The sequence below is a fragment of the Natator depressus genome, chromosome 13, assembly GCF_965152275.1.
Source record: "Natator depressus isolate rNatDep1 chromosome 13, rNatDep2.hap1, whole genome shotgun sequence".
In the NCBI taxonomy this organism is placed as follows: domain Eukaryota; kingdom Metazoa; phylum Chordata; order Testudines; family Cheloniidae; genus Natator; species Natator depressus.
In genome coordinates this window covers 22,736,204-22,750,743 of record NC_134246.1, presented here as the reverse complement: position 1 = coordinate 22,750,743, position 14,540 = coordinate 22,736,204, and the positions used below count along the sequence as shown (strand labels likewise).

The following is a 14,540-nucleotide window of genomic DNA, read 5'->3' as shown; positions in this document are numbered from 1 at the left end:
ACCAGGAACTGCAGATGGGGTCTTTATTTACTGGCTTAATATGTTTGAAATCTATGGCATCTGATTTTTAATATAACAATGTACCACCACTGTGTGGACTGTACCTAAATGTGTTTCCTCCTCTGATGCAGCCATGGGCTTTGCCAACATAATTTGTCTGGAAGAGCTAGGCAGGTGGATAAAATGCAGTGAACTTAAATCAACCGATGATCAACAGAAGTGAGCTCTTAGGATGATGGGAATTGACTAGTATTCAAGCCCATGGCCTGGTGTCCTTAGTTACCAGATTTAACGTTGCATGGAGCTTTGAGCTCATGGTGGACTCCTCATTAATCCTATACACGCAGGTTGCCACAGTAGCAAGGACTTCTTTCATACATCCTCAAATACCCAGGAACCATCACCCTTTTCTTCCACAATTGAGGACTCAGCAGTTATGTTTGACTCAGTGCTTAATTTGTGCCAGGGCTGAGCCCCAGCACCTCTGGGTTTGGCAGTTCAGAGCCCAGGCACCTCTGAGCTTGCCACATCAGTTATAAAAGTAAAATATTGCTTAAGCCCCAGAACATAATTGCTTGAGCACCGGCACCTCTTCCATAACAAATTATGCACTGCTGCAGCTCTCTCTACTGGGGCCTGAGGGTAACCATCACAGGTATAACAGGAACAGTAAAAATCACAAACCCCTCCCCACCCTCCATAATGAACAGGCCAATGTGCAGCTGTCATGCTGGTCCTCCATCAATTCCACTGTCTGTTTGCTTCAGGAGAGGGGCTATTATCTCTCTGCAAGTTTGGGAACAGACCCTTGCAGAGAGAAGAGGAAGAAAAGGAATTAAGCCTCTTCAGGCTTGTCTTAATAGGAAAGTTTTACTAGTTATACCAGTAGAACGTTCTGTATGGACACTTTTTTCAGCTTGGCTTATATTGGAAGAAGAGCATGCACACAGTTACACCAGTATAACTTTCCTGTATAGATAAGCCCTGGAGTGAGGGAAGATGTGTATGTCATCCCTCCCTTGATCACAAATAGCAGCAGATCCAGCCACCGTAAGGGCTACAGGAGTTTTCTGCTGCCACTAAGGTCTTGTCTTCACTAGGAAAGTTAGCTTGACAGCTGAAAAATGCACCCATGTTAACTAATGTGTTTAAACTGTAGTGAAGACAAGGAATTGTAGGTTGAACCAGTTGTAACCTACCTGGGGGAGGAAGGGTCACATGCCCCGCCACAATCGGGAGAGGAGGGGGAAGGGCATTGCTAAGGACTTCTGCCCTTGGTGCAGGGAGTTTGTTTATAAATAAAGAAGGGGTGATTAAGATTATTTAATGGGAAGCCTTTTATTAAGGATCCTTAGGTGATCTTGAAAGCATTCCCAGGCACTCCAGTTAAAAGACATGAAACAAAGGATAGGAATAAATGGCCCATTTTCAGAAGGAGAGAAGTAAATAGAGGTGTCCCCAGGGGTCTGTACTGGTCTGGGGTCAGTGCTCTTCATCATATTCATAAATGATCTGCAAAAAGGGGTAAATAGTGAGGTGGCAAAGTTTGCAAATGATACAAAATTACTCAAGGTAGTTAAGTCAAAAACAGACTGCAAAGAGTTACAAAGGGATCTCACAAAACTGAGTGACTTGGCAAGAAAACAGCAGATGAAATTCAGTGTTAAATGCAAAATAATGCACATGGCAAAATATAATCCCAACTATACATACAAAATGATGGTGCCTAAATTGCTACCCATCAAGAATGAGATTTTGGACTCATTTTCAGTATTCCGGAAGCACTGTTTCCAGAGTACTGCAAATGTAAGAATCCTTCTCACTGTGCCTTTACCATCCTGAACTCATTCTCCAGCTTCAGAAGACTTAAAAATTATCTCCAGTCATCAATGGGGCAGACGCAACAGAATAATGTAGCTGTCCTTAACATGCAGGTCATCTCGGGGGACATGTGCCCCCCCTTTAGCTGGTGCCCCCCTTGTGTCCCTGTCAACTGCCTTGTCTTCACTATGGTTCTAACACAGGTGAAAAATACACCTCTTTTCCTTGTGAAGGCACAGCTTCAGGGCAGAAGCAGCTGTCTGCAGAGAAAGCGTTCGCATTTAGCAGAGTTGGAGCTGGCAGTGAAATAACAGAGACCCCTTAAATCTGTGCTACCTCTTCCCATCCAACAGTGTTTTTCCCCCTGCAGAAAGGTAATGCCCTTTTCTCCCTACCATTTGCTGCCATTGAAACATTAATTTGCCTCCGTGTTTCACCAGACCTAAAGCTTCTAGCCCTTTCTTCTCTCAGGACTTTCCCCCCTACCTCTGCTAAATGCAACAGGCTCATAACAGGGGATGGGCAGCGGGGATTTTGGATGCTCTCGCTTCTTTGCCCGTACCCCTCTTTTCAAGTGGCATAGTACAACGGTAGGTTCCTTGGTTTATAAAGACGTGCTCTGTCACTTGTTAAACACAGCCCACTAAATAAGGAGCTCATCATGAGAACAGGTCTGCAAAGAGTAATAAGTCCACATTTCCAGATTCACTTTTCTCTTAGCCCTTTTCTAACAACCCTAGTAAAAAGCACAGAGAACTGGAAATGATCCAGTGACGAGAGAGCTGCAAAGTAAAGCCTGCAGCCAGCCTGGGAGGGGGAAAATGTTTCAGACTCCCCACACAGCCCAGCCCCTGGCACTGCTCAGGGGGTCGAGGCCAAAACCTGGCTGCCCCGTGCTGCTGCCCAAACTCAGGGCAGTCCGGCTCAGCGTGCCTCCCAGCAGCAGCCGCGGGGTGACCGGGCCAGTGCCGGGTTTATAATGGCTCCACGGAGCCGGGCCCTGAGACCCCCTTGGCTCCCCTCGCCCACCACTTGCTCCTCTCAGCCCCCTGGCTGGGCCCCAGTGCACCTCCGACTCTGAGCAGTCCCTGCTGCCCTCGGAGGAGCAGGGAGCGTGCGGAGGCAGGCGCGGCAGCGGGGCTGGCTCGCCCAGCCTGCCGGGTACAGAAGCCGGCCGGAGCTGGCGGCGGACCGAGCCCTCCCTAGCGCAGAAGGGGCGGGCTTGGCCAAACACATTCAAACGGAGCCAGCCAACCACAGCGGGGGAAGGAGAGGCAGCGGCCTCCCCAATCCGTGGCGGCGGCGCAGCAGCTCGTTTGGGTTCAAACTCTCTATAAAAGGCCCCCGTGCGGCCTCAGCTCTGCCCTCTCTCGGATCAGCTCCCCTCTCCCCGGGCTGGTGGTTAGCAGCGGCCGCGGCTCCCCATGGCGAACCAGTCCCAGTGCCTGGAGGACGCGCCCGGCCGCTGGCCCCGCGGGGAGCCGAGCTCGCCCGAGCTCTACAGCGAGGCGCAGCGGCTGGCGCTGGAGGAGCTGGTGGCGGGCGGCCGCGCCGCTTTCTGCGCTTTCCTGCGCCGGGAGAAGGTGCCCGGCTTCCTCTCGGAGCCCGAGATCCAGGCCGTCCTGCAGGCGGCCGCGCCGCCGGCCGGGGCAGAGAACGGGGCGGCCGAGCCCTCGCTCAGCGCCTCGCTGGACTGCTCCTCGCTCACCTACTTCCCCGAGCAGTCCGACGTGGAGCCGCCCGTGCTGGAGCTGGGCTGGCCGGCCTTCTCCAGCGGCTCGTACCGCGGCCTCACCCGCGTGGAGGCGCTTTTCCAGCCCAGCTTCGGGGAGACCATCTACAGCTGCAAGGAGGCGGTGCGCAGGCAGATCCGCTCGGCCAGGGAGGTGAGTCCCCAGCCCGGCCTCTGCGCCCCCTTCCTGCCCGAGCCGCCTGCTCCGGGACCCGCGTCCTTTGCCCTGGGAAACCCGCGGGATGCTGCGCCGCGCAGCGCTCCTCTGTACCTGGGGAACTGGGGGTGCTGCGGGTGTAGCATCACCACCTGGCTGGAAGCGGTTTCCATCACGTACAGGGGTGTAGAGTTTGGTTTAATGGTGCTCGGTCCGTACCCTCACTATACAAACTGTTCCAGCAGCACCCCATGGAAGCTGGGCTGAAGGCTAGAATATAACCCGCCCTGCTGTTGTGTCCTTCAGTGTGAGCGACCTCTAGCCCCTGGCTCTAATGACTGGGTGAGTGTTTAATCTGGAAAAAGAAAAGGAGGACTTGTGGCACCTTAGAGACTAACAAATTTATCTGAGCATAAATTTTCGTGAGCTACAGCTCACTTAATCGGATGCTGTAGCTCACGAAAGCTTGTGCTCAAATAAATTTGTTAGTCTCTAAGGTGTTACAAGTTGTCCTTTTCTTTTTGCGAATACAGACTGTTTAATCTGGGAAGTTAGTGAGGGCGAGTTGTTGGTACGGAATGAATAAATCCCTGTATTCATACTGTACACATTATTGCAATACCTTTGTACAAAGTATGCCTTGCCAGAGGTATCCTTTGAAAACCTATACTTTTCTGGTGGTCAGTGTTATTCCTGGTACAATGTGTCCACACATTCTATGTGAAGTTATAACATTCCTCTGTGTGGGGTTATTAACACAGGTTTGAAACCCCACTGCCCTGTACAGGCAGAAAGCAGGTCTGTCCTAAACAAAAGAGGGAATGTGTGCATGCTTTAATTTGCATTTAAGCCGAAAACTGAATAATCAAGCAGAGAAGAAAACCAAAGGACGCTTACATATGTGGAAAAAAAACAAGCAGGGTATATCCTTTCACATAGACTGTCTCTTTGGGTCTCTGCTAGAAATGTTTTTCAAGAGTGGGACTGAAACTATAAAAAAGGGAGATAAAGGCCCCAAGACACCCCACCCCATACACAGACCTTGCCCATCACATTGACTGCCCCTAAAGAGACAAAGGAAGCAGCTGTTAAACTCTGTGGGAGGAGTCCTGACCTGTGGATTGGTCCTTATGACTGCAGAAAGCATGTGGTGAGAACTTTGCTTTGAATCTAATATAGTTTGTTAGGCAGTGTTTTATCTTGTAACCATTTCTGACTCTTTTATGCCTTATTACTTGTACTTTTGTAGTTAATAATAAACTCGTTTTGTTTTATCTAATCCAGTATGTTCAAGTTGAAGTGTCTGGATAACTTCCTTTTGGGGTAGTAAATTGTGTGCCTATTATTAAGGCTATGATTGTGTCACGGAATCCGTGACTTCCAGAGACCTCTGTGACATTTTCTTCCTCGGGGCTGGAGCTGTCAGCTGGCAGGCCGCGTAGCTCTCAGCTGCTGCTGGTGGCGGAGCCCCTGAGCAGCAGGGGGACCCTGCAGCTCCCAGCCCCCGCAGATGGTGCGGTGGGACCCTGCAGCTCCCACCTGCTGAGGATGGTGGGGGAACCTCCCCCACAACTCCAGGCAGCAAGGGAACTTCACAGCTGCCACTCCCTGTGGGTGGCCAGGGGTCCCCTGCTGTTGTCCAGCGGTGGCGGGGGCCCCCCAGAGCTCCCAGTGCCTGTGGGTGTTGGACCCTCCTTCCTCCCCACTTCCTCAGAGATATTTTTAGTAAAAATTACAGGTCACGGCAATATACAAAAATCCATGGAAGCCTTTGACCTGTCTGATTTTACTAAAATATTCCTGACAAAATCTGAGCCTTGCCTATTATTCTCTTAAAGGAATAATGGACTTAACCTATTTGTGCTGTCCAGGAGAGGGCTTGGCAGTACAGGACATATATTCCTGAGGAGAAATGTGGGTGTGTGTTGGGATCACCCTGGAGTAATCTTTAAAGCTGGCAAGAGTCAAGGTGTGGCTGGCTGGCTGCAGTGCATACAGACATAGCTGGGAGCGATTTACATTCTGGAGGCTGTTTGAGAGCAGTCCAGGTTGGAGACTACAGCAGCAAGGCATTGTAACCTGAGGTGCCCTTTACAGGGCAGGGATAACACAGCTACTCATTGGCCTGGACTGTACCCTTGTATGTCACACCTGGGGCTAGTCAGACTCTTGGGCTGCGTCGTCCTTGCCAGTTCTAACTAATGCTCTCCAACATCATGGTTTGAAAAGCATCCCTTAGTGTATTTCAGGGTGTCTGTAAGAAGGGGGAATTTGGGGCAGGGGGAGGGGAAGCAAGGCAGCACTGAAACAAACCATGACTGTAGGACGCTCTGATGTACAAGAAAGCAAAACAAACCCTCATAAGCCTCCGAATGCAGGCAAGGGATTCCCTGCAACTTTCATACTATGCTTCCAGCCTGTGCTGCTTGTAAGGAGCAAGGCTGGATTGAGGTGTCTGAGTCAGGGACTTGATCATCACCAAGATGTCCTCTGAGCTGGTTATAACATGTTGTGTAGCTGGGACCAATACTGCCCCAGTGACTGGGCTAAAACCTTGGACTGTCTGATAAGCTGCATGGATATGGACCTGTTGATGTTGACTTCTCCAGCTGATGCGGATTACAGCAGGAAAACATCTTTAGCACTGTAATGGCCTTCGCTATGCAAAATGGAACAGCTTTTCTGCTATGAGGAGAAGGAAACTTCACATGAGACTGTGTATCTAATGTATGCCCAGCCCTTGTCATTGCTGCACTTATTCTTGCAATGCTGTACCAGCAATATGGTTAATTATACCTGTTTAAAACTGGCACTAACGTGATGTAAAGGTTGAGGAAACAATGCACTTAAGTCAGAAATTGTAGAGTGAAGGTTGAATGGCCCCTTGTGCATATGCCTTACTTTGCATGTAGTGTCTGTCACTTTCAATTTGTAACTTGTCAAATATCACACTTTCTATAGAAACTGGAAGCTTTTACATAACCGTGCATACAAGCTGTACTACTGTATAAAACAGACTACGCATCTAACATGCTATGCTAGCCAGAATATTGGGATGTGTGTCTGCACTGATATGACACAATGTGAGCTTTAATCTCTTCAAAACAAATGTCAAATTATAAAGTCAAAAGATTAGGAGAAATAAGAACATATTTTTAGCTTTAGGGTCATAATGATTTAACCACTTCTTGATTTGCAATAGTTTCTGTATTGCGGAAACGGTAAAGTAATTTAAAAAACACTAAACCTATTACACAACATATTATGAATGTACTGGTCTCTATCTGCCTTACCATCTCCTATCAAAAACATCATGCACAAACTTGTCCAGTCTTAAACAGCTTAGAAATTTTTTTAGGGATCTGTTTGGATCTGGGCCACACCCATTAATTCTTTCCCTTCTAGCAATGTTACACAGTTCCATAAATATTAAACTCCATCCTCCCTTTATGCTGCTTGCCAAGACGTTCCAAATCTTTTCACCCAACCGTTCCACTGCTCATGAGCTGAAGTTTGTCTTGGCCAAACCAAATGGACCCTTAATTGCTCCCATATCAAGTTCCTAACCAATTTTGTCTTGTGTAGCTGCAGTTCCCTAATAAATGCCATGTTGCCTTTCCAAGTTCTTGCACATGTAGCTTCCCTCTCTTATGCAATAGGATTTTATCTGCAAAGACAACCCTCTGGCCATAATGCTGTGATTGTTTTTCCCCCTCAACTCCCTAGTCTGTAAACAGCTGATGTTCATAGTTTTGCTCAGCAGCAGCGGCGTTAAACTTCACCTGATGCTAGCCAGTTTCACTACTGCTAGTGGGACCCCCCGGGCAGCTATGAAACTGTCAAATGTCCATTTTACACTGATGTTTGTGGGGAGCAAAAGAGGCAAGCATTTGGCTGCTTGGTGGGTGGGTCTGAAGATGCCCAAACTGGGAAGCTGGCAAAAGGATGGCCTAGAAGTCCTCCTTGTTCTGTCCTGCTGCATTTGGGGGGGGGTGTGCTCCCTCCCCACCGCAGCCAGAAGGCTCTGCTATGGGAGAAGAAAGCAAGCTCCATCTTTTTTTCAGCAGCTAGTATCTGAGGTAAGGGGACATCCCTCATCTTGTCATCTTTGCCTCCAATGTCTAGTAGTGAGGCTGCTAAGCAAGACTGAGCCCCTGTGCAGAGTCTAGGGCTAGCAGGCTTCTCGGCAGCTGAACATGGCACAGTAGCTGGGCTTTGCACTAGAGGCTGAGCCAGTGGGAAAGTATTGGTTTTGTTGGTTAAAGTTAGACATTTAAACCATGCCCTAGACCTAATCTAGTTGATAAACACCACACAAACATGCACTTCCATCAAAAACAATTGCTAGAGGCAATGGGCTAGATCCTGTCTTGTCACAGTAACGTAACCTCCAGAATAGCTGTTTATCTCTACTGAAGTAGTGCCCAGATCTTTGGGCCCCATAGCTCCTATAACTTGTATCTTAGGCCTGGTCTACACTTAAAATTAGATTGATCTAGCTACGTCACTCAGGGCTGTGAAATTTTTCACACCTTGCATGCTATAGCTACATCAATTTAACTCCTGGTATAGGTGCATCTGGGTTGATAGAATTCTTCCATCAACCTAGCTACGACTGCTTGGAGAGGTGGATTAACTATCTCAATGAGAGACACCCATCCGTCAATGTAGGACGCATCTACTGTGGCACTACACAGCATAGCTGCATCACTGTAGTTGTGTTACTGCAGTGTAGACATAGCCCAAGATGTCCTACAATGCTACTAAGACCCAAGCAGGCATCAAACAACCGAAAGAGAATGTCTTGCTCATTTTCTCCCTTGTACTCCAAGGTTTGACAGTGGCCAATACCTGAGAAGACAAAGGCAGTATCTCCTCTTCCCTCCCCCCGCCCAAGACCTTTCTATAATTGAACAGTATTTTACAGGCACCTGGAGGATTTTTTTCTTGCTTACCGGTAACTTACACTCAAACTAACACCGCCTTCCACCCTACCCTTTGCCAGCTTGAATTGGTTTCTGGTTGCCATTTGAAGGTATGTGTATTATGGGAGGGAATACAATGAGCACTTGGACAATGCATCTCTGGAGTGAGCGAGGTCAGGCTTCTTAATCTGGGAGGATCATGTTCTGAATACGCTTCTTTTGGTTGCTAACAAACAATAACTTTAAAAATACAACTTGGAGTTTAAAAAAAGCAATTTGTCAGGTCAGCTGTTGATCTGTATGTGCATGACAACCCACAAAGATTTCCCCCCCCCCCCCGCCCCAAAAACACAATAGAACAGGAAAGGCCAAGTGCTATGGAGCAGAATTTTTAAAGACGTGTAGTCTTGAGGTCCAGAATTCCATGTCAGTCAGTCTGTTAAGTTATGAAAGAGAGAGTAACAGGTAAGATTTTTTTTATGGTGCCCTACAATATGAGGGAAAAGGGATCACTTGAGGGAAAAAGGGACAAGAGAATTTATAATGAATAAAAGAGAACGACTTGAAATGGTGTGTAATCCACCTAAGGAATTTGCAGCCCCAAGAGGTCAGTCAATTACTATAGCTGAAGTTAATAAAAATAGCCTAGATAAAATTAGGACCAATAACGTGTAGAGACACTAAAAGCAGTCACTAAATCTCACACTTCAGGGCATAAACTGAGTTAGGAAGAAAGTTATTTTCTTCCTTTCCCACCCCAGCGTACAACACTGTGTACCTGGCTCAGTACTATGTGCTCTGTATAGAGGATGGGGGTGGGTTTCCTCTGAAGCTATGGGTATTAACTACAGCCAAAGGCAGGATATTGGATTAGAAGATGGACCAGTGGTCTGACACTACTTCAATAATAATAGCAGGCTCCTGATTCAGGTTTTTCTTGGTGGTTAAAGACTAGCAGGAAGGAAGTGCTAGGGGTGGCTGTGAAAATCTAAAATACGTGAATGGAAACATTGCTCTACTTGTGTTTGGCTTGGAGTGCTGGTCTGTCCAATGCAGTAGGAAAACAGCACCTCTTCCCATTACTGTCAACTATAAGAATATGGAAAGTGGGAGGACTGGAGTTGTGTGGCTTAGAGGTAGATGTGGACCTACAACAAGAAACTTGACCTTGTGACTAGTCCAGTTGAAGCATACATGTAGCTCACCGAGGAAGGGAAAGTCCAGATGTGGTGGTGGTGGCTAGAAATACATCACGGTACTCAAGCAATGGGCTTAACTCCTAGCATGTTACTATAGCACTGATACCCAAATTCTGGAAATCTCAGATTCAGTAGGGGCATGGTTACTGGATAATCCTATCTGCTAGGGATAAACCCACTTCTTCTACAGGTGCCAGAGCTACTTGAAATCAAATTGCCTGCTGTAACTTGCATACAACTCAAACTTACTACATGAGACTGGCCTCTTCTTCAGGGATTACCTCTGTCACATAATGCCCTGGGTCTGCATAGAAACTTCCAAATGTTGCGAGGTATTATGCATTTCTTTATCTTGGGTTTTTATCACAAAGGAAAGTTGCTGATTCAGGCCAGGTCTCGCAGTGCCTTCAGGGGGCTAATCAATTCCAGCTGGTGTGGTTCAGTAAAGGTTGTTAGTGTAGCATTCTCTCTATTCTATATGGGGAGGGATTAAAACCCCAGAAGAGAAGTAAACAAGTGATTCAGGTACTGGAAATATCAAGGGAGGTATAGCTATTAAACTGTATTGTTGTAACGTGCATAGCTGGTGCAATGAAGGGAAACGACAAGAGAATGAATAATTTATACCCTCCTGTGCCTGTATATGCACCCTTCAGTGGCAGAAACTAGTCACACTGCTCACCTGAGACTAAAACATACTCCTGTGGCCTAAAACACACACTAAAGCTGAGGCCTGGATCGTCCTGCAGGGATCAAAATATGGAGAGGGTCTACTATATGCCCATCCTGCATGTGCACACGCATCCCTCCTGAAGCAGTGAAGAATGAAATTTCATGAGTAAGAACAGGTGACGGAATGCAACTACACAAGGGGGTATTCTACCCTTATTTGGGTGAACAGTCCCTTGGTCTCTCTGAGCAGTTAAGATCCTCGGTTCCAAGCTTCCTCTTGAAGACCAAGTGTGGTAAAAAGGAGAAATTGCTTTCACTGGGTTTCTCTCCCCTTGCAGAGCTTAGAGAAGTTCTCTATTTAAAACTGCAGTTCAGAAATGTTTGAAGGTCTGATGAATTCAGCACTTGGTTTAAAGACTTGGGTGATACTGGCCTTTCTAATCTGTCCATAAATTTGGATGGAGTGTGCATTATTTTTAAAAAGAAAGACAAACCCACCCCCTCCCAATTTCCAAGCAACTTTTCTGATCTAGTATGTACCTATATCTGCATGTTAATAGCCTGGTATGGTGTGCATCTGTAACATGCCATAATTCCCTGTAAAACCCCAGGTTCAGAATGAACTTTGCCCAAACTGTACATGTGGTCTGTCTCTTCATAGACTTCATTTTTTCTTTCCCCTCCTTTCCATAGCCTTATAATGAGGCTTAAATATCTCTGGAGGCATGTGTTCCCCTCCAAGCTAAAAAGAAAGTTGAGGTGGTGGGTAAGTGGTTCTCTAACACTGGTGGATGAGATCATGGTTCCAATGCCACTTCACTTCTAGGTGAGCTCTACTGTTTGCTGAATTGGGGAGCTCATTTGCAGTAGAGGTGACCACCTGGAGGAATAAATGCTAGCCAAACACTTCATAATACTCTTCTGATGGTCAGTTCAAGGAGTAGCCCTGTCATCTTCCTAGTTATAAGGCTATGTAACTAGGCAGCTTTGACATATGGCAAAAGGACTAGTGACACTTTTGTGTATGGGGTTGGGGAGTGGATGGATAAACTTTTAGCTTGAGGTCATGCACAATCCCAAATGAGGGAAGGGTGTAAATGTATTAAACAAAATGAATTAAACAATGAGAGAGATGACAGCAACAGATTGTTATTGCCTAATGACTGGTGAGTCAGTATTTGATTTTGATTGAACCTTGGGGAAGCTAGTGACTGATGGACTGGTAGGAACGCCCTGAAGCCAGAACGTGTGAATGCATTGTGATCACACTAGCATCTAGCTTTCCAAAAAGAAAAGGAGGACTTGTGGCACCTTTAGAGACTAACGAATTTATTTGAGCATAAGCTTTCGTGAGCTACAGCTCACTTCATCGGATGCATACTGTGGAAAGACAGAAGATGGTTTGTTTTTATACACACAAATCATGAAAAAAATGGGTGTTTATCACTACAAAAGGTTTTCTCTCCCCCCACCCCGAGAGAGAACCTTTTTGTAGTGATAAACACCCATTTTTTTCATGATTTGTGTGTATAAAAACAAACATCTTCTGTCTTTCCACAGTATGCATCCGATGAAGTGAGCTGTAGCTCACGAAAGCTTATGCTCAAATAAATTCGTTAGTTTCTAAGGTGCCACAAGTACTCCTTTTCTTTTTGCGAATACAGACTAACACGGCTGTTACTCTGAAACCTAGCTTTCCAAAGTAAGTCACTTGTACGCTGTGAACCAGAAAGGTAGTTTCAGTCACTGGTATTTTAGTTTCTGCCACTGTAGTTCCAGGCATACAAAGCAAAAGGTGAGGACAGTGCATCAGGAGTCTTTGTCTACACCAGGGGTGGGCAAACTATGGCCCACGGGCTGGATGCAGCCCGCAGGATTGTTGGCCCCATGGCGCAGCCCAAGCCCTAATGTCTACACTACACCTTAGTCTGAGCCCTGCAAGCCTGAGCCAGCTGGCATGGGTCAGACATGAGTTTTTAATTGCAATGTAGACATACTCTTAGAACAAGGGTGGGCAAACTTTTTGGCCTGAGGGCCACATCGGGGTTGTGCAACTGTATGGAGGGCCAGGTAGGGAAGGCTGTGCCTCCCCAAACAGCTTGGCTCCTGCCCCTACCCACCCCCTCCCACTTGCTGCCCCCCTCAAACTTCCAACCCATCCAAACCATGCCCCCCCCCGCACTCCTTGTCCCCTGACCACCCCCTGGGATCCCACGCCCTATCCAATCCTCCCTGTTCCCTGACTGCCCTGACCCCTATCCACCCCTCCTCCCCCAACAGGCCCCCCCAGGACTCCTACACCAATCCAGCCACTCCCCGCCCTCTTCCCATGCCACTCAGAGCAGCAGGAGCTCGCAGCCCCGCCGCCTGGCAGGAGTGGTGGGCCAGAGCACTGGCGTCGTGGTGAGCTGAGGCTGCGGGGGAGGGGGGACAGCGGGGGAGGGGCTGGGGGCTAGCCTCCCGGGCCAGGAGCTCAGGGGCTGGGCAGGATGGTCCCACGGGCCGTAATTTGCCCACCTCTGCCTTAGAAGCACCTTCACTAATGATGCCTTTCAAATTGCAAGTGTTGGTGAGATTACAGCTGGGTGAATAAAGTGCAGCCAATAACTTGTTTGACCGATTTTAGAATGGGCTTTTCAAAAGCGGCCATTGTTGATCTAACTGCTCCCCTTGAATTAAACAGGAGTTTTCTAGCATTGACTTTGTGGGAGCAGAAGTAGACCAAAACTGAATGCTTTTGCTAAATACCTTTAGCTTCCCTCTTCTGGCTGTGCATTGTCACAACACCTTATTGTTTCCTCAAATTATTCGCCAAACTTCTGTGAATAATTCTTGGAGTGTAGCTTGTTGCAAGTGCTCAAGAGCTAAAATTCAAGCTGTTTAACTTTCACTGGACGCCTAAATCACACGTACTGCTTATCTTCCTTGATTTGATATGCATGACTTTTAGAATTGGGATTCTTGTGAAAATGTGGAGTTTTTCAACTCAAAATCTACTTTCAGTGGATGTTTTCTAATATCCACTTAAGTTGTGGTTTCTGCAAATGCTTTCTACAGTAAACTCTTGTTAGGACACATGCAATAAGCAAATCTGTTTTAAAAACACCTGAGTATTTCTGCAGACTCTAATTACCAGTGCTTTGGAACAGAGTACAATGGTGAACAAAAAAGTAAATCTCTGTACTTGTGGGAAGTAACTTTGTGTGTGAGCAATACCACACAAGTAGTGGTTATGCAGCATGCCTATACACACTTTGGGGCTGGGTTACACCTGATAAGTGCCGCTCCCATACACCTACATTACTTGTACAGCCACTTTCCTTTGATGTGCCAATATGGAATTTAGAATGATGTGGAATATGGCGAAACAAGCCATCAAACTGAATTTTTTTTTCTCATCTCCATCATCCCCAAGCCAGATGCACTTCCTCTGAATGATGATGGGCTAGATATCTAGGTCTGTGATGACATTTGGAGTTAGCTAGAGGGGTTTCTAGAACACACATGGCTGTGGTACTAGTTCTTAGTGGCCTGGAAGAGAAGAATCTTCCTGTCTTGGGCCCTGATTACACTAGAGAAATTAATAGCAGAAAGTGTGCAGTGGTGCTAATGCTGGTGGAAGGATGATCTTTTGGTGAAGGCACTGGACTGGGATTCAGACTAATAATACCTGGCTCTATCGGGGTTCAGTTCCCAGGTCTATCCCAGACTCCCTTTGTGACTGTGGGTAAGCAGCTTCATCTCTGTGTGCATGGGGATGATGATGTATCCCTATCATGCAGGGGTATTGTGAGGATCCAATCACTGAAGCTTGAGAGATGCTCGGATATTACAGGGATGGAAGACACGTTAGATTGTCCAGTATAGACAGAAGCTTTTATGTCTAAAACTCTCTCGAGCCGCGGTGAACTAATCGGCAACTGTAGGGCTAAGACAACCCCCTGCAGCAGGAGGCGTTCAGCCCAGCGTATCTGGGAGCAAGGGAGTGGAGCCAACTCTGCAAGACTGCTGACTGTGCCATGCCAGCTCCCCAG

At 47.2% G+C, this 14,540-nt stretch overlaps 1 protein-coding gene across 1 annotated transcript in view; it reads left to right on the top strand.

Moving 5' to 3' along the window:
* Nucleotides 1–3,194: 3,194 nt before the first annotated feature.
* Nucleotides 3,195–14,540, top strand: part of LOC141997791 (protein FAM83D-like) — a 16,013-nt gene continuing 4,667 nt past the window's right edge. Inside the window, exon 1 of the mRNA XM_074970218.1 lies at nt 3,195–3,707. Within this exon, the coding sequence (XP_074826319.1) occupies nt 3,246–3,707 (462 nt within the window). The 5' untranslated portion in view covers nt 3,195–3,245. The remainder of the gene's footprint in view (nt 3,708–14,540) is intronic.